This window comes from Myotis daubentonii, chromosome X, assembly GCF_963259705.1.
Source record: "Myotis daubentonii chromosome X, mMyoDau2.1, whole genome shotgun sequence".
NCBI classification, from domain to species: domain Eukaryota; kingdom Metazoa; phylum Chordata; class Mammalia; order Chiroptera; family Vespertilionidae; genus Myotis; species Myotis daubentonii.
This window is the reverse complement of record NC_081861.1, coordinates 134,987,793-135,011,531: the sequence shown is the minus strand read 5'-3', so window position 1 is coordinate 135,011,531 and position 23,739 is coordinate 134,987,793. Positions and strand designations below refer to the sequence as shown.

Here is a 23,739-nt window from a genome sequence, read left to right as displayed (position 1 = left end):
CTGTTGCCACTCCCCGCCTCTGCTACTGTCTCAAAGAACCCACTCCCAGGTTCAATAATCCCCTCGAGGGACCTCCCAGGACTCAGCAAATTGTCACACTCCCAGTTCCAGTTGATTGCAGCCAAAGGAGACAGTGACATCAGCCACAGGAAAGCAGTGTCCCGGGCACAGGGCTTGGCCTGGGACGTCCAGCTGTCCTGTCCCAGGGGGCTGTGCAGACAGCCTTTTCTGCAGCAATCATGACAACGTGCACACAGTGCTGCCAGCCGAGCCTGCTGTCCAGTTGTTCCTGGCGGCCGGCTGCACAGACAGAGCTGACCAGCCGCTGGCCCCGCCAGAGGTCAAGCTGATCCCACGGGTCCCACGGTCCCCACCGGAATCATGTTGTGAGCACACGCTATCTACTGTGGCCCCAGGTCCCCGGGGAAACAAAGCTACTCCTATCAGGCAAGGCTCTCCAAGGCTAGAGCAGTTCCCTCCCAAGAGCCAGGAGTAAAGAAGCAAAACTTACTTTAAAATATATATATATATATATATCTTTATTGATTTCAGAGAAGAAGGGAGAGAGAGACAGAAACATCCATGATGAGAGAGAATCATGGATCGGCTGCCTCCTGCACGCCCCTTACTGGGGATGGAGCCCACAACCCGGGCATGTGCCCTTGACCGGAATTGAACCTGGGACCCTTCAGTCAGTAGGCTAATGCTCTATCCACTGAACCACACCGGCTAGGGCTTGAGTGCATTTTTTAACCGAGAGAAATGGGAATTTAGAAGAGACTGCCTCCCGTTGTAGATTCCCTCTGGCCTGTTTATTATAGCAGCCCACACTAGACTAAGTTTGATTTCTCCGAGGACGGCAGATGGCAATGAGAAGACAGCAAGCAATGCAAAAAGTTCACATGAAATTATAGTTATCTTAGCTGGTACCTAACAGCCTTATTATCACAACAGACAGGGGCTGGTGGGCACCAAGTGAAAATAGTACAGTTTTGCAAGGATATGACCGTGTTTAATACAAATTGCCAGCATTCTTGCTACAGAGTCGCAATAGGAACAGTGTATTGCTATTGATTTCCCAGCGTCCTCCCTGGCGATTCAGAAGCTTTTAGAAAGTGTGTGTTGCGATACAAAGGCTGGCGTTGTTTTCTCTTCTTTGGGCCTGGAGCGAAAAATTATGAAACCAAACATCTTTTGATAAAATTCAATATAGTCACGGTGTTTCCATGGAATGATGACTTTTTTTTGGTGGTGGGTGCGTGTGGGAATCTTTGTCTCCCAGGGGCCTGGAGACATTTTAAAAAGTCTTCAGAGAGGAGGCCAAACCTTGCTGTCGCCTTGCGTGTTGATACTTTGGGCCAGATGGTTCTTTGTTGTGGGAGTGTCTTGTACATTGCAAGACACTTAGCATCCCTCTGCGCCTAGCAACCCCAACCCTATTGTGACAACAAAAATGTCTCCGGAAGTTGCCGCCGTTGAATGCCACACTCTTTGGGATTTTTAAAAATATATATTTTATTGATTTCAGAGAGAAAGGGAGAGGGAGAGAGAGAGTAACATCCATGATGAGAGAGAGTCATGGATGGGCTGCCCCCTGCACACCCCACACTGGGGATTGAGCCTGCAACCCAGGCATGTGCCCTGACCTGGAATCGAACCGTGACCTCCTGGTTCATAGGTCGACGCCCGACCACGGAGCCCCACCGGCCGGGCACTGCCTGGGTTTTGATTGCATCTTGTCCACGTTTCCTCCGTTAGGATGTCATCCTGACTCTTCAGGAGAAGCTGTCCATCAAAGGCATCGAGCACTTCTCCCTCATGCTGGAGCAGAGGACGGAGGGGGCCGGGAGCAAGCTGCTGCTGCTGCACGAGCAGGAGACCCTCACGCAGGTGCGGGGGCTCCCCCTGATGACATGCCTGCGCACAAGGGCACCCCACCCTGGCATCCCTCCTCCCAGCACCACCATCTGCCCCGGCATCCCTCCTGCCCCATTATTTCTCCTGCCCCCGGCATCCATCCCATCCTACTTTCCTCCCTCCCCAGCATCCCTCCCTCCCCAGCATCCCTCCCCACCAGCATCCCTCCCTCCTCAGCATGCTTCCCTCCTCAGCATCCCTCCCCCTCAGCATCCCTCCCTCCCCAGCATCCCTCCCCCCCAGCATCCCTCCCTCCCCAGCATCCCTCCCCACCAGCATCCCTCCCTCCCCAGCATCCCTCCCCACCAGCATCCCTCCCTCCCCAGCATCCCTCCCTCCCCAGCACCCCTCCCTCCCCAGTATCCCTCCCACCCCAGCATCCCTCCCTCCCTACTATCCCTCCCTCCCCAGCATCCCTCCCTCCCCAGCATCCCTCCCACTCCAGCATCCCTCCCTCCCCAGCATCCCTCCCTCCCCAGCATCCCTCCCTCCCCAGCATCCCTCCCACCCCAGCATCCCTCCTACCCACTATCCCTCCCGACTAGCGGCCTCCTGCCTGCAGATGCATTCAATGTGTTCACGGCATCGCTGGGCAGCCGCACTAAGGGAAGTGTTGGCGTTAATAATGGATTTTATGCCTCCAGGTGATGTTTCCCTTTCTGTCATTGTCCATAGCTGTCAGTTCACCTGAGAAACAGATTTGTCATTCACAGCCTCGGCAGCCACTCGCTGAGAACGGGGCTCTGGACAATTCCCTTTTCTGTCGTTAGAACGACTGGTCCCCTGTTTTCATCATTGGCCTCCTGAAACTATGAAAGGAAATGGCCTCTGAGGTCCTTTGAGTTCAGGCGCAATCGGATGCGTGGCTTTAGGCGCTGGGTGTCTACTTCAGACTATTTTCGGGAGCCTCGAGTCCCTGCCCCAGCCGTGCCCGCTGTGAACATGGGATCCAGCGCTGCGCCCCAGTTCCTGGTGGCCACGATGCCGCCCCATCCGTTCCCTGGGGAGGCGAGCCGGCCGCTTAGCTGCTACCTCCAGCCCCACACCCTGGCTTGTCTGTGTGAGGGATTTCAAGCCATTGCTCGCGTGTAGGAGTTCCTTGAGGAGGGAACTGGAGGCTCTTGGGTTCCTGCTGTCATTTTCTGCGTTCCTTTACCACCCGGCAGGGACCACGGCCCGCGGCCCTCGGTCTCAATCCTGCCCGCAGCCATGAAGCTGGGTCCGTGTCACTACCTGCCACGGTGCCCGGTCACCTTTCAAAGCAGGGCGTGTTGTTCCCCGCATAAAAGTTGTCACAAGTCCATGAAACCGCGTGCACGTGCATAGAGAGTACATACGAGCGCATAAAACTGCAGGCAGAACAGCTGTGCTGGCTGGGGCTGCCCGGCCTTACGTGTGTCGTGTTGGCCTCTTTCGGGGACATGGAAGGGCTCTTCCCCTCTTTCTTGGAGTCCAGCGTCTTTTCGTTCATTCACCTGTGTGCTAAGCACCTACTGTCCCCCACTGATCGCCTTTGTTGCCAGAGGAGGTCAGCAGCAGCATGCAGTAGTTGCACATACCGCGCTGGCAGGGAAGGACAGCGAATCCGAATGAGCCGTGTCCCTGACCTTGAGGGACAGTGTTGGATTCCAAGCAACGTGGAGCGATTTGATTTGCACGAAGTCACAGCATCCGAAGTCGGCAGTCGTTTGGAAACTTGACCCCAGATTCAGTGCAGAGGCCCAAACTGTCTTCCCGCCCCCACCCTAGCTCTGGTTGCCATGACAACATGGAGCATCTTATCTTGGGGCGGGACCGCGCTCACAGCCTCCTGGCGCGCATTCTGTCCAACCTGCCATGCACGTCCCCCTGGCACAGCCCCAAGCCAGGGACCAGTCTGTGCTGTCCCAGGCCCCGTGCCTGAAGTTACCCCCCAAGGGCCGGGCTGTGGCTGAGCCCCCCTGGGGACCAGGGGCTGGCTCCCCATCCTCTCCCGCCTGCTGCTCCTGGGGACAGTTCCTCAGCAAGTCCCTCCTCTCAGGGTCATCTTGGGGGGCACCGGGCCTACGTCCCAGGCTCGATGCGTTTCCGGGGAAGGAGCACCTGTGACAGACACTGGAAGAACTTGGCCGCCCCTTCCCTCGATGTCCCAGGAAAGTTGCCTCTGCTCTTGGGGTCCTCGGCCGGTTCGCAGTCCCCACTGAGCCTCCCTGTGGTCGCTCTGCTCTTCCAGGTGACACAGCGGCCCAGCTCCCACAAGATGAGGTGTCTTTTCCGAATCAGCTTCGTGCCGAAGGACCCCATCGACCTGTTACGGAGGGATCCGGTTGCTTTTGAATATCTCTACGTGCAGGTACGTGAGCACGCGGGCCTGTATTGTGCGAATGTTGTGGATCAATGAACTGGTTCCATCTCCCCCCACCCCCCACTTCGGTGGGCTTTGGAAGAAAGTGTGGTCCTTACAGCTCAGCAGGAGGACTGGTGCTCAGGGAGACACCCCGAGTCCCCAGGATCAGGGTCAGTAAACCCTGTTTATCAAGTAAAGAAATGTGAGTGGACTTAACATCAGTTTTGACCCAAAACAGTGAAACTGTCATGACTTGGGTTGTTGTTGTGTTTTAATTTTTAAAAAATATATTTGTATTGATTTCAGAGAGGAAGGGAGAGGGAGAGAGAGACAGAAACATCCATGATGATAGTGAATCATGGATCGGCTGCCTCCTGCACGCCCCACACTGGGGATCAAGCCTGCAGCCCGGGCCTGTGCCCTGACCGGGAATCGAACCCTGACCTCCTGGTTCATAGGTCGACGCTCAACCACTGAGCCACACTGGCAGGGCGCGACTTGGGTTTTTTAAATGTTGGACTTTAGTCACCCGGACCTCTTAACAATGGCCCTTGTTCCCCAACAGGCCAGGGAACCCTCATGTAACCGCATGAAACAGCCTGATTGACAGCTGGTCTGTTACTACGTCTTCCCCCCATTCCTGCTGAGAACCAACCAGCGCTTTGCCTCGGCAGCCCAGACCTGGCGCGATGTTTTTTAGCTTGTTAGTTGCAAAGAGATAGTTACGGGTGCCGGGCAGGGCCTGGCGACGCAGTGTAATCCATTGGGTTGCCTTTCTCGCCAATTCTGTACTCATCCCGATAACACAATGATGCTTTAAAGCAGCGGTTCTCAACCTGTAGGTCTCGACCCCTTTGGCGGTCGTACGACCCTTTCACAGGGGTCGCCTAAGACCATCCTGCCTATCAGATATTTACATGACGATTCATAACAGTAGCAACATGACAGTGATGAAGTAGCCACGAAAATAATTTTATGGCTGGGTCACAACATGAGGAACTGTATTTAAAGGGCCAGAAGGTTGAGAACCACTGCTTTAAAGCCATATTACTCGGCTTCTGTTTTAAACATCAAAATCCCATTGAGTGTGTGAAACAACGTGGTTGCAGTTGTCCTGGGGAGGGGAGCCCACTGCAGTAGGCCAGGAGCACTGCTAAACATGGCTCTGCAGAAGGTGTGTTTGCCCAAATGGAATGCACTCCACAGAGAAAGACACATCTGCCCCCGCCGGTTTTCTCAGCAGTTAGAGCGTGGCCTGCAGACCCGAGGGTCCCGGGTTCGATTTCGGTCAAGGGCACATATCTTGTTTGCAAGCTCGATCCCTGGCCCCAGTCAGGGCATGTGTGGGAGGCAACCAATCCATGTGTCTCTCTCACATCGATGTTCCTCTCTCTCTCTGTGTCTCTCTCCCACCCTTCCACTCTCCCTAAAAATCAATGGTAAAAAAATATCCTCCGGCCCTAATTGTTTTGGCTCAGTGGATAGAGCATCGGCCTGCGGACTGAAAGGTCCCGGGTTCGATTCCGGTCAAGGGCACGTACTGTGGTTGTGGGCACATCCCCAGTAGGGGGTGTGCAGGAGGCAGCTGATCGATGTTTCTCTCTAATCGATGTTTCTAACTCTCTATCCCTCTCCCTTCCTCTCTGTAAAAATCAATAAAATATATTAAAAAAAAATATCCTCGGGTGAGGATGAACAGAAGACCCGTCTTTTATTTATTTATTTATTTATTTATTTAAATATATATTTTACTGATTTTTTACAGAGAGGAATAGTTAGAAACATCCATGAGAGAGAAACATCGATCAGCTGCCTCCTGCACACCCCCCACTGGGGATGTGCCCGCAACCCAGGTACATGCCCTTGACCGGAATCGAACCTGGGACCCTTCAGTCCGCAGGCCGACGCTCTATCCACTGAGCCAAACCGGTCAGGGCCAGACCCATCTTTTATACCCCGGGATTGTCCTGAGAACAAGAAATGTGTCCAGGGATCTTGTTCCCGGAATAGACCTTCCCAAGACCTTGGGTGTTGCACGGGTGGTGGGTTAGCGACCCCTTCACCGGGCAGCCCATGGGGGTTGTGGGTAGCCACGTGGGGCATGTGACAGAGACCAAAACGAAGCTGCCATCATCACCTTTTCTCTCTTCCACTGAGAACAGGAAATGAGAATTTCTTGGACTCAGACCCCCTGCTTCCAAAGGCCTCGCAGCGCACCATGTGCGGTGTGTCTAAAATAGCTTCCGCCTCGCAGCGGTCAGTGGCTGTGCAGATGGTGCTGTGGGCCCGTGTTGATTCGAAGGTGCTAAAAAGATGCAATAAAATTAGTCTAGAAAACAAAAGCGTAAGCAGAAGCAATATATATCACATTAGCAAGACAAAAATGGCCCTAGCCGGTTTGGCTCAGTGGATAGAGCATCGGCCTGCGGACTGAAGGGTCCCGGGTTCGAGTCCGGTCAAGGGCATATGCCCGGGTTGTGGGCTCGATCCCCAATATGGGGCATGCAGGAGGCAGCCAATCAATGATCTCTCTCATCATTGATGTTTCTATCTCTCCCTCTCCCTTCCCCCGTGAAATCAATAAAAATATATTTATTTAAAAAAAGAGAGAGAGACAAAAATAGACTCAGCCTAACGGGCCTCTAATGAGGACAGTAGCCATTGATTATGGACCGTGGCAATGAAAACAGGTTTCAATGGTGATAATATTAATCACCTGGTCATTGATGGGACCTGAGGTATGGCCAAGACTTCAGCATCTATAATAGCGTAAATCTTAACAGTCCAGACTGTTCTCATTCATAAGTGTAATGAGCCACGCTCACATGTAGCCGTCCCCTATCCATTAAGAAAAAGATCGTTCCGCCAGTTAGTAAACAAGGTAGTACCTGAGGCTACGATGTGTTTTTCAACACGAGCGGGATCCGGTTCCTTTTAAACATCTAGCTGTTCATTGTAAATGAACTTCCTATAGGACTAAACTGGAGTCTCTATTAGGAAGAATGCCCCCCATTTGCTTGTGTAACTGTATTTTAAGGAAAGGAATTGAGGGTCATAAAAGCATGATTAGTACCCAAATATGTAAGTCAGACTTCACATGAATTCTCCAGGAGTAGTCGGAACGAATTAGATGTAATCACATTATGTATAATGTAATTAAGTGGCTAATCACCTTGATAAGAAATTCACCCAGAAGTCCCTTTTAAATACAGGAGACACGCACAGTATAATAGGGATGGGAAACACAGTTCCAGTCACAACTCTTAGAAGCAAGAGTGATGACTCACCTTTGTAAGGCACATGACATTTGATGAAACATCCTTACAAGTATAGCAGCAAGCCTTGACTTAGCTATTTTAGACCATTTTTCATATAAGAAAACCGAGACGTAAGAGAGACGAAATGTCACGTCCAAGGTCATTTGATGAATAGTTGACAGAGCCTAGGCTCGAACTTGGAGCTCTTGTCTCTGAATCCAATGCTAAAATCCTGTTTCCAGGCCATTAGGCGATAGCAGCCGTGGGGAAAAGTGATGCATCACAAAGCCGAGTCGCGTGCCATTTACGGCCTGGCACTGCGCCGGGGGGCTCCCTCCCCCTCATCTCGATGGGACTATAAAATGACCCGCTCTGGGCCCCCAGGCCCGTGCTGCTCCGTTATGGACAGCACTGGGCGCTTGGAAAGAATTCATCAACCCAAGACTAGCAGAACCAAATGCTCTCACGTGACATGCCCGCCTCGAGTCAGACCCACTGCCCCTGCACCCCTGACGGTGTCAGATCCTAAGGGGGAGCAAATGTTAGGGAGGCAAGGGGAGGGAATGGCGTCACTCTTGGGTGGGACGTGCATTGCTGGCGCCAGTGCACACGGACGAGGATGGGAAGGAACCACACGGGGGGGTGGGGGGACACACACACGTTCCCATTTAGTGAAATCGGTAGGTTTGGAAAGGAGGCAAACAAATGCTGACGCAGGTGTCTGCTACAGATTGTCTAGCCCAGCCGTGGGCAAACTACAGCCCGCGGGCTGGATCCGGCCCGTTTGAAATGAATAAAACTAAAAAAAAAAAAAAAAAAAGACCATACCCTTTTATGTAATGATGTTTACTTTGAATGTATATTAGTTCACACAAACACTCCATCCATGCTTTTGTTCCGGCCCTCCGGTCCAGTTTAAGAACCCATTGTGGCCCTCGAGTCAAAAAGTTTGCCCACCCCGGTCTAGCCCCAAGCCTCGTTTCCCAGAACAAAAGCAAGGACACACACATGCAGAATGGAGGTTAAGGCCAAGTTGCCGGAAACATGCGGCTGGTCCTTCGCTCCTGCTGAGGGAGGAGGATGTCGCCCTAACAGCGGTCACTTGTCATATAGGACAGGGGTGGGGAACCTTTTCTCTGCCCAGGGCCATCGGGATATTGATAACATCATTCTCGGGCCCTACAAAATCACCAACTTTAAAATGAGCCTGCTCTAGCTGGCCAGACATTGAATGAACTCGCCCCTCACGCCTCGGCTGGGCCAGACCACATGATGTCGCGGGCCTTCTGCGGCCCGCGGGCCAGGCATTCCCCTGATGTAGGATGTTGCGCTTTACGACACTCTCAGCCGCTCTTCAATGTGATGCTCGCGCAAACCCTGTGAGCTACATGGCTCCCTGTTACAGATGAGCAGACTGAGGTCGAGAGCCGTGGAATGACCGTCAGTGTCACCACTGGCATGAACTGAGCATACTTTTCCGTTAATGTTTAGAGAGAGTGGAAGGAAGGGGGAGAGAGAGAGAGAGAAACATCGATGTGAGAGAGACACATTGATTGGTTTGCCTTCTGCACACCCTGACTAGGCCCAGGGAGGGAGCCTGCAACCAATGTACGTGCCCTTGACCGGAATTAAACCTGGGACCCTTCAGTCTGCGGGCTGACGCTCTAGCCACTGAGCCAAACCGGCTAGGACTGAACTGAAGGTTTGACTAGCTCCCCTTTCCCGAATGCACGGTGCGCTGTGATAAAGCACTTTCTTTGCATCCCATCTGAGCCGCCACCACTACGGGAGGCGGTTGGTGTGAATGCCCATGTCACAGAGGAGCACGCTGAGGCTGCGGGAGAAAGCAAACGGGTCCAAGTTACACGCACAGGCGGTCCCGGGCCAAGCCAGGACGAGGACGCCGCCGCCCCTCATCGCCTGGCTCATGCCGCCTCCCGAAGCTGCTCTAGATGATGACAAAGAGGAAGGTGGCGGTGACGGCTGTTAGCAAGTATGAGGGCTTTCACTTTACCAGGGAGAGTTGCCAGGCTTTACATGCTGATGCCCTCACAACAACCCTGTGAACAGGGAGCAGTATCAACCCCAGTTTACAGAAGGGGAAACTGAGGCTCAGAACCAGGCCCTTTCCCAGTGTCATGCCCCGGTGAGGCGGAGGGAGGGGATTGGAAGCCCGGATGCCCAGCCCAGCAGCCTAACTCCAGCACCACCATGCCCACAGGGCTCCGTGTGTTCAGTTGCAGCACCTGTGTTTGGCAATTCCATACCTGAATTCCTAATTCTTTCTACAAAAAGCTAAATATTGAAATAGCAGCTCGCTTGTCGATGCATGGTAAATATTTTGCGTGGTCTGTCTGTTTGTGAGCGCGATTCAATATTGACTCGTTGCAAGCAGCGCGGGGGAGATGTTTCCACATTTAGCCTCCTTGCCTCTGAAGTGAGGGGGGATGTGGTCACCTGTTCCAACCAGGCAGTGCCTGGGCCCATTCTTTGACGAGCTGCGCCCCCTGCTGGTCTCTCTGCAGAGTTGTAACGATGTCGTACAGGAGCGATTTGGGCCGGAGCTGAAATACGACATAGCCCTGCGGCTGGCGGCCTTGCAAATGTACATCGCAACCGTTACCACCAAGCAAACGCAGAAAATCTCTCTCAAATACATCGAGTAAGTGTTTCCTGGGATTCATTTCGGAGACGAAGTTGCTGCCCCCCCTTAACAGTCAAGTGCATGTTTGACCTATGTCTATTCCCAAACTGCATCTTGGTTGTGGCAGACCATTGGTTAAACATGGGAGAAATATACAACTGGCAGGTTCATTTGGGGTGGAAGAGATCCATTTCTTACATAATATACATTTGGAGAATTGCGGTTAAAATGAGGGTCAGGTTGAAAATGAAACACATTTCTAAACTCCTACACAGACTTGGTTCCAAGCAAGCTTTGGTCTCGTCGCTTTTCCGGGGTTAAGCTGCTTAATTCTCACAACATCCCTGTAGATAAGAAAGGTGTTCACTCCATTTTCTAGAGGAGCAAACCGAGGCACAGAAGGGTGAATCATTTTGCCCCAGTCGCACAGGCTAGAGAGGGTGGGATTCGAACCCAGGCAGGAAGAGTCCACGTTGCACTATAGTTTGTGTGATCATTCGAAGCTCCTGTGTTTAGAGAGCGATCTGCACAGGCGAGGTCATTTTTGACGGTCAGAATGCGGCACGAATAGCAATGTCCTAAGTCGCAGTCGGGCAGGGTGGTGTTTGCAGTAACGAACTGTGACAGAGCGGGGAAGGATGCGAAAGGACCGTGAATCCGTGTTTGCCTGTCTTGCTGAATACCCACTTACAGCATCAGTGTGCCACCGCTTTGACCAGAGAAGAGCCCCTCTCCTTAGAAATAGCAGCTTGTGTCGCCTTCAGTTGATGAGTCTGTTTAAGGGTCGTCCTTGAAAAAGAGAACCCTCCGTCACCCAGTCTGGACGGTCCAAGCATGTCAAACTCGCGGCTGGCGGGCCGCATGTTTGACATGCTAATAAACAAGGCATGTGGCCCGCCGGCCACGAGTTTGACATGTGTGCACGCTCCCCATTGGTGAGTGATTCATACCCTAAAGCAGCCATACCTTCTTAATCCTGGCAGCTCTGATGCTAAGACAAAGGAACACACATATTTCAAAGTTCTTGGAGGGCTGAAGCTACACCTCCATCTGACACTAAAAGCCTTAATGTCCCCTCCATCTCTTCCTCCAACAAATGTACAGGCTCATTGCAATCCCACCTTCTGGTCCCAGGGGCTGCCTAAAAGCCATTCTGAATCCCATAGTGCCAGGGTGACCCCCAGGCGGCACTGTGGCTTCTTCTCCACAGGCCTGTGAGCTTGTGTTGAATTTTCGGGAATCTATCCTGGTTGATCATGTACCCAACCAGTGTCTTCTAAATTAGGGGAAGAACTTGAGAAGGTGCTGGCTATTTCTTCTGCTCTAGATCCTCTATAGAAGGGTAGGAAGGCAGCCAGCCGGCGTGGCTCAGTGGTTGAGCATCAACCTATGAACCAGGAGGTCACAGTTCGATTGCTGATCAGGGCACATGCCCGGGTTGCAGGCTCCATCCCCAGTGTGGGGCGTGCAGGAGGCAGCCAGTCAATGATTCTCTCTCATCACTAATGGTTCTATCTCTCCCTCCCTCTCCCTTCCTCTCTGAAATCAATAAAAATACATTAAAAAAAAAAAAGAAGGGTAGGAAGACAGCCTTCTACTGACTCCATCGCCACTGTTCTTACAACTCAGTTCTCCTCCAATACCTATGGAGAAATTGTTATGTGCAGTATGAGAACCTCTTCCAGTCCTGGCCACTCCTTTTCACAGATGCTTTCTCTCTTTCTCTCTTACCGAATGCGCTATGACTGTAGCCCGAGAGAGTCACTCCTAAAGAAGTCTCGCATTCAGATGGACACATTCAGACCCTCATCCACTCCCCCTTCTGAAGTTGTTGGGTGTGGATGAAAATGGCTCCCAGTTGGAAGGGTGGCCTGCACCAATTGAGATGAATTTCAGATACCCGAAATGTATTTCTGTCCATACTCTCTGGACCCACATTTTTCCAGGTTGAACATGGTAGTCAAACATTTCCAGAGATAACTAACTTGACTGAGAATCTTGTAGCCTCTACGAGATAATGTTCTCATTAATTATTCATACACCCAACAAATGTTCATTGAGCATTTTATATGGTATTCACGGTGGGACAGTAGAAAGTAGAAAGTATGAATTATAATTTTAATCATCCATCAACCTGTGATCTGATCATAAAGACAAGACATAAAGATATGAAAAGTAATGACTTAAAATAATAATACAAGTAGAGTTATAAGGTAGCCCCTAAGGACTGCCAAATGATGGGTAAAGATAATAAGTACAGCCCAGCTGGTGTGGCTCAGTGGTTGAGTGTCAACCTATGAAGTAGGAGTTCAGGGTTCGATTCCCGCTCAGGACACATGGCTGGGTTACAGGCTCGATCCCCCACCCCCAGTGTGGAGTGTGCAGAAGGCAGCCAATCAATGACTCCCTATCATCATTGATGTTTCTCTCTTTCCCTTCCTCTCTGAAATCAATAAATATATATATACTAGAGGCCCGGAGCACGAAATTTGTGCAAGAGTAGGCCTTCCTTCCCCCAGCTGCTGGCATCAGCTTCCCTCTGCACCCGGGACCCGGGCTTCCCTAGCAGCCCTGGCATCGTCTGGAAGGTTTTCCAGTCTAATTAGCATATTACCCTTTTATTATTATATATATATTTTTAAAATAATAAGTACAAGCTGAGGAGGAGGAGGAGGGAGGAAATGGTGATTACAAAAAACACCATCTGAGCAGGTGAAGATGAAGGTTAATGGTGAAGTGGGAGGGGGAGGTCTTCCTACCCTTCTTTAAAGAGGATCTAGAGCAGGAGAAATAGCCGGCACCTTCTCAAGTTCTCCACATAATTCAGAAGACACTGGTTGGGCACATGATCAACCAGGATAGTTCCTAAATTTCAAACTAAGGAACCTTAGCATAGGGTTGTAGTCATAGGGAAATGGCTTCTTGGTTAAAAAAACCAAACTATTAACCCAGTCCAATTTGTCTGTTTCCTAATATATCCATACCTATGAGATGTTTGTACTTTCCCATCATACCAGATGAACTTAAGGGTCATGAACCCCACCCTGACTCCACACCAGCGTCATTCCTCTTCATTTCCGCCCCAAGCCAGAGATGTTGATGGAAGGAGTTCTGTAGACATGAACTTACCCTGTCTCCAGGGAAACAGCCATGAACAAGGGAGATGGAGAGGGAGGCATGGCTAGGGTATGATGAAGGAGTTGCGTCCGTCCTTTTCAGAGAAGAGAGACAGAGTGTGGGCAGACAGGGAGAGGTGAGAACGAGAATAAACAAGGGGTGGGGAGACATTGGTGTCGGAAATACCAGCTCAGATATGTGTGAACTTGAAGAGCCTCGGGGATGGTTTAGATGGAGACTCTGCAGTGTCCATAAATCCCAAATGCCTCTTTGCTCTCGCTCTGGAGACTGAGCGATGTGTTTCTTTTAAAAATGCAAACATGGGTACGAAAGATCAAATAGTGTTTCCTGAGTGTAAATTAGAAGTTGCTTCCCGAACTGGGGACTCGTCTCCTTTCCCTGCCTTGCCAAGACTTCGTTTGTTCCAACAAACATCAGAGCGCCATTTTGTCTCCGCTAACTCCCCATCAGAAGGATGTGAAATTAAAGCCATGCTCTTTATTGCAGAAAAGAGTGGGGATTAGAGACATTCCTTCCCTCGGCTGTGCTGCAAAGCATGAAAGAGAAGAACATAAAGAAGGCGCTTTCACACCTTGTCAAAGCAAATCAAAACTTGGTACCACCCGGCAAAAAGGTATCACATTTGCATCTTAATAGAAAATGGATTTTAAAGAGAGAGGCTTGCATGCATTTTTTTTAAAACGTTTAAAATTAGCCCATGAATAAAAGACTTAGCCCCATATTTTCAGAAGCAGAAACATTCTAACCTTTTTAGTTTTAACCATTAACATGTTCCTAAGACTAATGAAAAATAAGTATTTTTATGGAAACCTATTTCTTTCTTCCAAGCTATAGGCTTGTATTATATGGAGGTGGGGGGTGGGGGGGTGGGGGTGGAGAGGGGGAGATGGTTGTTCACATGGGCCCGAAGGAGAACCTGGCATGACCTCTGATTAGAGCAGTGGTTCTCAACCTTCTGGCCCTTTAAATACAGTTCCTCATGTTGTGACCCAACCATAAAATGATTTTCGTTGCTACTTCATCACTGTCATGTTGCTACTGTGATGAATCGTCATGTAAATATCTGATCTGCAGGATGGTCTTAGGCGACCTCTGTGAAAGGGTCGTTCGACCGCCAAAGGGGTCGCGACCCACAGGTTGAGAACCGCTGGGTTAGAGGCTAGACTTGCAAGAAAATTGTACATTTCCGTATGCTCTTGCTTTCCACTCAGACTAGCTCAAGGGTGCAGCAGCCAGCACGGGTCCCTGCAGGCCGGATGCCACGTTAACTAAACCAGGGTTCCCTACATCAGTACCCCTGACCTTGGGGACCAGATTATTCTTTGTTGGGGCTGTGGCTGTCCTGCGCACGGTGGGATGTTTCGCAGCATCCCTGGCCTCTACCCGCGAGAGGCCAGTAGCACCCACCCCCTCAATTGTGACAAACAAAGACGCCACCGGACATGTGTCCTGGGGCACAGACTCACCCCACGCTGACAACCAGTGAATGAGACCTGACTTTTGGAAGGACAATGAAATGATTTCTGTGTTCGCCATCGTTCGAGTTACAAGTGTTTCTATTATCAAGTAGGAGAAACACAAAGGATATTTAAAAATATACTATTGGTCAGAATAAGGAGCTGTGTTTATAGGTAATACAAAGCGCAGGGTTTCAGGAACCGGGAAGAGAAAGGCCTTGAAAATACTGGTCCTGTGAAACCGGAAGAAGCCCACCAACCCAAGGGCATTTTCCTGTTGACATTGGCCATGGGAACTCGGGAGATGCCAATACAAATCACTGTTTATATGGGCAATTCTTTGGTCTTAGGATCTGATTTTGAGTCATTTTTACTTGTTTATTGCTATTCCCTCCTCACCCTGTGGCTTTTTAAATTTTATTTTAATTTTTATCATTGTTCTATTTTGTTATTAGTTATTGCTTTTAATCTCTCAGTGTGCCTACTTTATAAATTACACTGAGTGGCCAGATTATTATGACCACCCCATCAGTACTTCATTGACACTTCCAAAAATACTGAATATTGAAAACTTCCTAAGCAAATACTCTCAAGGTTTTATTATTATTATTATTATTATTATTATTATTTGCATAACTAATTCACTTCATTGTACTGATGGGGTGGTCATAATAATCTGGCCACTCAGTGTAGATATGTATGTATAGGAAAGAACACAGTATATATAGGGTTCGGTACTGTCAAAGGTTTCGGGCATCCACTGGGGGCTTTGAAATATATGTCTTACAGATAAGGGCGGGGACCATTGTACTCATTTTCTTTATACCAAGTTGCCACTTGTTTTTATTAAATTATATTGGGGTGACGTTAGTCAACACGAACATACAGGTTTCATGTGTGGATTACTAAGTTACAAAATCTGTATAGAGCATCATGTGCCCACCACCCAAAGTCACATCTTCTCCTGTCACCTCATATTAGGACCCCTTTCTCCCCCCACCCCATGGCTTTTTTAAACAAATAATCCGATTCAACATACTATCCGCCCCTTCAACTTACTTCCGGTTCCTGGAACCATTCTGCTCATAGAAATGTAGCAGGACATCACAGATCAAGATTTTTTAAATTTCAGATCTGATTTGCCCAAAGCTCATTTTGTTTGACTAACTTGATAGGGGTTTTTCTCCAGCCTGGCCCACTGGTTTTTTAATTTGGATGCCTGCTCTAAGATTGATCTGCCTATGAAGGTCATTCCTTCTAGCCAAGAGTGAGTGGTTTGCTTTCGAATTGATTTACAAATTGCTTGGGGCTTTTAAAAGAAATAGGATGGATGAACAGTCCTGAATGCCAGTTACATAAAGGGTAGTGCGCTTAGGTGAGTTAACCAATGAGTTGGCAAATCACCTCCGATTGAAAACAGTCACTGCTACTGAGGGTCTACGCTTGTTGGAAATCTCGCCCCCAACAAACATTCCTGGCACGTTCAGTATGAACCATGGACTGTTTTTTTTAATCAAGTACTTTTTTATGACATGGGAATCTACATATTTAAGTCTTTCTGAAGATAAATTTCATCTGGATAAAATTTCATTTGTGAATCATTCATGAACCTCAATAGATTCCCGGAGTCGAATGAATGAAACAGGGACTTAGAGAGCAAGTTCCAACACTCCCACAATGCTCAGGAAGTTCATTTTCCCCTAAAAACTTGCAAAGACTGTGAGAAACTTGACCTGGGCGTGTAGAGCCTGTTTAAAGGCTTTAGATAGGTGTCAGGTGTGTATTCAAAACCGCTCCCACAAACCGCATACAGGCAGGTCTCCTGTGGGTGGGAGAATGGACAACTGCCTTTGTCCCTGATTGCAATTGGAGACATCACTCGCCTTTTTTTTTTTTTTTTTAATAATTTCGTTACTGCATTTTATTTATTTATTTTTTAAAAAATATATTTTATTGATTTTTTTACAGAGAGGAAGGGAGAGAGATAGAGAGTTAGAAACATCGATGAGAGAGAAACATTGATCAGCCACCTCCTGCACATCTCCCACTGGGGATGTGCCCACAACCAAGGTACATGCCCTTGACCGGAATCGAACCCGGGACCCTTCAGTCCGCAGGCTGACGCTCTATCCACTGAGCCAAACCGGTTTTGGCATCACTCGCCTTTTGAAACCTCCTTATGAGTAGCTGTTTCAGTGGAACATTTTATCATCTTGTTCTCACTTTTTTAAAAAAATATTTTTTAATTAATTTCCGAGAGGAAGGAAGAGGGAGAGATAGAAACATCAATGATGAGACAGAATCATTGATTGGCTGCCTCCTGCACCCTCCCCATTGGGGATCAAGCCCGCAACCTGGGCATGTCCCCTTGACTGGAATCGAACCTGGGACCCTTTAGTCCACAGGTCAATGCTCTGTCCACTGAGCCAAACCGACCAGGGCTTGTTCTCACTTTGTTGAGTGCCTGGCCCAGCGCATCTGTACTTATGAGTCCCCCATACGTTTCCCCAAAATAAAACAAATTTAATCCAAATGTCCTGCCGCCGCCCTTCATCAGGAAGCCAAATACAGAGCGATTTTATTTCATTTTTCATGACCAGTCCTTGTCACATGCACCTGTTGGCGGTCATCTCATTTGCCCTGGTTTTCAGCTGGTCTCCAGCAGGAATGGAGTCACACCCAATGGAGTTCACACCTGATGTCTCTTCTCTCCCCACAGCTCTCTGCCCTGCAAGCCAAGGTCCATTATCTCAAGTTCCTCAGTGACCTTCGTCTGTATGGGGGCCGTGTGTTCAAGGCAACACTAGTGGTAAGTTCTTTCTTTCTTTACTTTTCTTTCTTTTTTTGTTTTGTTTTTTGTTTTGCTTTTTCTGGAAAGTCATGGAGGCCTGGAAATGTCACTGCACGGGCTGTCTTGAATGAGTTGCTCTTGATGACAGAAACAAGTCAGCTGTGAATACTTGCCAGCCTTTGTTTCTAATTCACTGCACCACAGTCTGAACTGTGGGAAGAAATGTTAAACCAGACACGGCACCGCAGCGTGCCCTGGGAAAAGGAGTGGGAAAACCCAGAATTGATGTACTCTGACCATGGCCCTCCTTTCAGTCATTGGACCAAAAGTTGCTTTCACATAAAAAAAAATTTCTCATTTCTAAAAACCTCTCATGATTATGAATGTACATGCTATGGCAACATTGACTTGCTACATTATTCTTAATTTATCAGAGCCTCAATGCAGTCATATATCTGGTTCTTCTAATTGAGTGACTTAGTACAATAAAACCTAGAAATGCTTTCTAAAGAAAATGGAGTTTTGCCCAGACAGCGTGGCTCAGGGGTTGAGCATCAACCTATGAACCAGGAGATCAGGGTTCGATTCCCAGTCAGGGCACAGGCCCAGGTTGCGGGCTCCATCCACAGTGTGGGGCTGTGTAGGAGGCAGCCGATCCATGATTCTATCTTATCATTGATGTTTCTCTCTCTCTCCCTCTCCCTTCCTCTCTGAAATCCATAAAAATCTATTAAAAAAGAAAATGCAGTTTTATAAAAACATTCTCTCGGGTCTTAGAAGTCTAGTATTTTTATATTTTGTCAATGTCCCTTTCTTAGCAGGCAGAAAAGCGCTCGGAAGTGACCCTCCTGGTGGGGCCCCGATATGGCATAAGCCACGTCATAAACACCAAAACCAACCTGGTGGCTCTCTTAGCTGACTTCAGCCATGTGAACAGGATCGAGATGTTTACCGAAGAGGAGAGCTTGGTGAGGGTGGAGCTCCATGTGCTGGACGTGAAGGTAAGTCGGCCAGATGTTGGCACATGGCCTTGATTGGAGCAGCCCATTTGTGCTACGCTGCTGCTACTTACTAAGCATGTAGAATGTCCATGAGTCCAGAGCGTCAAAGATGCGATGTGGTACAGAAAAAAAATCCACCCAACTCACAGGGACAAGTCGCTCTTCTTCCCTCGGCTCGGTTTCTTCTTGTCTATGTAAGAGAGTAAGCAAGTTCATTTCTAAGGTCCTTTCAGCTCCGGAATGCATGAGTCAGAGAGAGAGGGAGAGATTTTTCGCTTCTAACTTTTTAGAATGTATGAGTCTTGTATAGACAGGGAGATTTTCCCCAACTCTGATTAGAACTCCCACTCCCTTGCATTAGATCTGGTCCCCTGTGTTTATGCTTTTGGAAAAGCTGAGCATTTCAATCAGTCTGTCTTTTCATACTAGAGCAATGGGTCCTGATTCCTATGAATGTCATAGTCATTGTTAGGAAGTGATCAAGGCCCCTTGGCCCCACCTTCTTGTCCCAGTAATGGATGAGTCGTTGGATTGGGGCATTGTTGATGTACCCAGTGTTTGTATGGAGAAGAGGCACTGACCAGAAGAGAGGCAGTGACTCCACAAAGCAAGCACTGTCAACCGGAAGTGCTCTGAGAACAGGCAGGGGTGACCCACTCCCACCACGGTGGCATGGGCCGAGCGGATTAAGAGGAACTGAGAATATGGGGAAGGGTTTCTACACAGCAGATTGGACAGCATCAGTGCTCTGCAGCAGGAAGAGATGACCTCGAGCCCTGACCGGTTTGGCTCAGTGGATAGAGCGTCAGCTTGCGGACTCAAGGGTCCCAGGTTCAATTCCAGTCAAGGGCATGTACCTTGGTTGCGGGCACATCCCCAGTAGGGGGTGTGCAGGAGGCAGCTGATCGATATTTCTCTCTCATCAATGTTTCTAACTCTCTATTCCTCTCTCTCTCTGTGAAAAATCAATAAAATGTATTTAAAAAAGAGAGAGAGAGAGAGAATGTGCAGCTCCGCCATGTTGGCCGTGGCCCATGGGATTTCATGGGCTAAACCCGGGAACTCTCTTTGTCTTCAATGCACAAGAGTAGGCTTGGAATGCCTGCCTGGTCTATGATCAAAGATGCTGAAAACAATAGCTCATCATGGGAAAAGGATGAATTGGATGCAGTCATCACAGACCTGCTAACTAGGGATAATCTGTCCCAAACAGAAGTGGGCGGCGAGACCCTATCCATGGTTTCCTGCCCCTATAAATAATTGTGGGGTGGCTTGAGAGGAGACCTCAATTGAAATAGGAGGAAAAGGCAGTTCAGTAACTAGTAGAGCAGCTTTGGGTGGGAAGTTAGATTCCACCAGTGGGAGCGAAAGCAAGAGGCCTATCATCTCGCTATTTCTCTGTCTACCTGGTTGTCTGCTTGTTTGTTGTTCTCTTATTTCCCTCTTGCTTTGTCTCTCAGCAAGAGCATGCCAGCCCCTCCACCCTTCCTAACTCAATGAGAATAGTTGCTTAAATTGAACATTTCCTTCCCTATATTCCAGTGGCTCTCAACCTTCCTAATGCTGAGACCCTTTCATACAGTTCCTCATGTTGTGGTGACCCCCACCCATAAAATAATTTTCATTGCTACTTCCTAACTGTAATGTTGCTGCTGTTATGAATCGTCATGGAAATATCTGATATGCAGGATGTATTTTCATTGTTCGCGACCCAAAGATCCATGTAGCAGGAAATAATAACCTCACTGGTTCCAGAAAGTTAATAATAACCTCACTGTTAATTGACAGTTTCTTCTAGAAGCAGCCTCTTTCTGGATCTATTTGACACTTTTTGTTCCGTCTTAGCAGTAATTTCCACTTCATTTTTACTTCTCTTCAACACTAATTTTCATCATGAACCCAAACTTCACTTCCTATGATTTTTCAGATTGTGGGTTCCAATCGGCTAACAAACTCCTGAACTATCACTTTTTTAAAATGTTAACTGTTTGGGAACAAAACCAATGTTATTTTCTTTCTGGACTTGGAAAAGATGCAAAATGTCTAGGTCTTAAAATGATGCCACTTACCTGTTTCTCAGTAAGGCTCTCTGTTACGCCTGACCTTTTCCCCACATTTCTGTTTTTCCGATGAAACGGTTGCTCAATAACTTTTTATTGTTTACATTTCCTATGCACAAATGCAGTCGCTGTCACCTGAGGGAAGAGAGCCAGGAGAGGTGGCTTTAACCAAGTCGTTCTCTTTTGTGTAGCCCATCACGCTGCTGATGGAGTCATCGGACGCCATGAACTTGGCCTGCTTAACAGCTGGATACTACCGGCTACTTGTGGATTCCAGGAGGTCCATCTTTAACATGGCCAACAAGAAAAATGCGGGAACCCAAGAAACAGGTATTCTCTCACTAAACTCACGAAGCGGTGACTCCCCTTCCCACCCATTTGACCAAAACAATAAGGATCTTTTTTATATATATACATATACTAGAGGCCCGGTGCACGACATTCGCCGTCCGGGAGCCCTTGGGGGATGTTTGACTGACGGGGAGCGGGCCTAAGCTGCCAATCGGACAGCCTTAGCTCTCACCACCGCCGCTGAGTTCACCAGCCATCAGCCCGGCTTCTGGCTGAGGGGCGCTCCTGCATTGAGCGTCTGCCCCCTGGTGGTCAGTGCGCATCATAGCGACCTGTTGTTCTGCCGTTTGGTCGATTTGCATATTACCCTTTTATTATATAGGATATATGTCTTTATTGAGTTTCACAGAGTGGAGGGGAGAGGGATAGAGAGAGAGAAACATCGATGAGAGAAGAACATCATCGACCAGGTGCCTCCTGCACACATCCCCACTGGGGATCGAGCCCGCAACCCGGGCATGTGCCCTGATCAGGAATCAAACTGGTGACCTCTTGGTTCCTGGGTCAACGCTCAACCACTGAGCCACAGAGGCCGGACAGGATCTTTCTGGAAAGTGAAAATCATATGCATAAAATCTAATGTCCAGATTTAACACAAGAGCCTTCAAGTCCATCTTATGTGGCCTAATTTTTTTCTCTGACAGTGTTGATTTCAGCATCACATTTTACATGTCACTCGGAAATGCGGGGGTATATGCTCCAAAAGCAGGGATTTGATTACTGTGATGGGAGTGAGCGTCAGTCTGTATGGCTGGGTTTTAATGGCTCCCTCTCCTAGGAGTCAACATGCAGAGAACTAACAATAGGATGCCCCGCAGGAAGGGGGAGCCCCCACTTTAGGCCTTGTCCCTCCTTGAGGTGCTGTAGGCCCAGACGCCTGGGACCCTCCTCAGGCATCCGACTTACCTCCAGAATCTGGGATCTCTCCCAACAGGGTGGCTTGGGTATCGCCCAGGACTTGGATTTGGGGCTTTAGCTCTGTATTGGGAGCTTGGAGATCACCAGCATATCAAACACTTCAATCCCGCCACTTGACAGGATGAAATAAACCCGGAGTGAGGACAAAGGAGGGCTGCAACCGTGACACTGGCAGTTTCTCCAAAGGCGGGTGGTTTCCGTTTTCTGGGAAACTGTTTGCTTCAGTGTTTGACATTTCCTCCTTCTCCAGGGGACGCTCAGTAAGTGTGGCTGAGGGACAGACAACTCTTCGAGCCAAATCTCCTGACCCGTGAACAATGACTAATTGCATTTCGTAATAGTCTGATTGGGTCCTGTAACAGGGTTTCTGTGGAAGACAGGGAAATTCTTAAGAACAGATTCCATCTTTGCTGTTTCTGAGGGCAAGGAGGAAGAAGAGGAGGAAAATTCTTTTGCGTTTACACAGCAGGAACCATAAAGGATTCCTCCAGAAATGTATTGTGATGTGTAAACACGCACCCACAGACTCTCATGCAGTATGTAATGATCGCTGGTTAGATGGCAGCCATGCCAGTCACAGGATCAGGGGAACCAGAGGGCGAGAAAGAGATGGACAAGGCATGCCCAAAGCAACTTGGACTTGAGACTAGATTTAATCTAGCCCCACCTTGAAATCCTGTGTTTTTTAAAATTTTTATTTATTTATTTATTTATGTGTTTTTAATCTTCATTGTTGAAAGTATTACATCTGTCCCCTTTCTCCCTATTAACCCCTTATTGTCCCCCCACCCCCCACCCCAGGCCTTCACTGCCCTATCGGCTATGTCCATGGGCCATGCATATATGCATACAAGGTCTTTGGTTGATCTCTTACCACCCACCCACCCTCCCCCACCTTCCCTCTGAGATCCGACAGCCTGTTCCATGATTCCATGTTTCTGGATCTATTTTCTTCATAAGTTTAGTTTGTTCATTGGATTCCACATGAGTGAGATCATGTGATAATTTGGGTTTTTGCATTTGTAGAATTGGGATTTAAAACCCAGCTTTCAAGGTAAGAACTAGAAAAAAAGAAATTATGTACCATCCCTAAAACGATGCTCAGTGCCCGTACTAATAATTGGCAGTGGGGAAAAAAAACAGAGATGGAAAAAGTTCAAAATGAAAGTGACAGAAACACAGAAAGGAATGGAAGACAGACATAAGACAAGGAAAGACCCCGAGAGACACAGACGATTAGAAATAAATAGGGAGGGAACGAAACGGCAGTGGTGAGCATTGTTGGGTTTGGTGGGGAACATTTTTCTGACCACGTGTTTCCACTGACTAGGAGATTTAGAGCAATTTAACGCCAACCTTTGAAATTCCGAAGAGCAGTTCAGCAACTTAACACGATCCTTTAACATTTGAAAACCAGTTTGGGGCTTTGTATTTTCAAATCTTAAAGTTTATCTTGAAAATATAACCTTTTGCAGGTGCACGAAGAAGAGCAGACAGACCACTCTGAGACTGGCTACAGTCGTAAGGGCCTGGGTTCTGCCCAGTTTCTAGTGCAGCCGTGGGCAAACTACGGCCCGCGGGCCGGATCCGGCCCGTTTGAAATGAATAAAACTATTGAAAAAAAAGACCGTACCCTTTTATGTAATGATATTTACTTTGAATTTATATTAGTTCACACAAACACTCCATCCATGCTTTTGTTCCGGCCCTCCGGTCCAGTTTAAGAACCCATTGTGGCCCTCGAGTCAAAAAGTTTGCCCACCCCTGGGCTAGTGACTCACAATGTAATGTTTAATGAAATTTCAAGAGGCAAAAACTTAGTTCCAGAAAGTATTAGCACCACAGGGAAAGGGTGGAATTTCAGCCTTTCAGTAATTTC

The 23,739-nt window shown here is 48.5% G+C and overlaps 1 protein-coding gene across 2 annotated transcripts in view; it reads left to right on the top strand.

Annotated features, from left to right (window-relative positions):
• Window positions 1-23,739, top strand: part of FRMPD4 (FERM and PDZ domain containing 4) — a 192,790-nt gene that overhangs the window by 157,650 nt on the left and 11,401 nt on the right. For both annotated transcript variants that reach the window (XM_059679131.1, XM_059679130.1), the window contains exons 7-13: window positions 1,759-1,890; window positions 4,130-4,249; window positions 10,026-10,162; window positions 13,769-13,895; window positions 17,459-17,548; window positions 18,349-18,531; window positions 20,783-20,921. In XM_059679131.1, coding sequence (XP_059535114.1) covers window positions 1,759-1,890; window positions 4,130-4,249; window positions 10,026-10,162; window positions 13,769-13,895; window positions 17,459-17,548; window positions 18,349-18,531; window positions 20,783-20,921 — 928 coding nt within the window. The remainder of the gene's footprint in view (window positions 1-1,758; window positions 1,891-4,129; window positions 4,250-10,025; window positions 10,163-13,768; window positions 13,896-17,458; window positions 17,549-18,348; window positions 18,532-20,782; window positions 20,922-23,739) is intronic.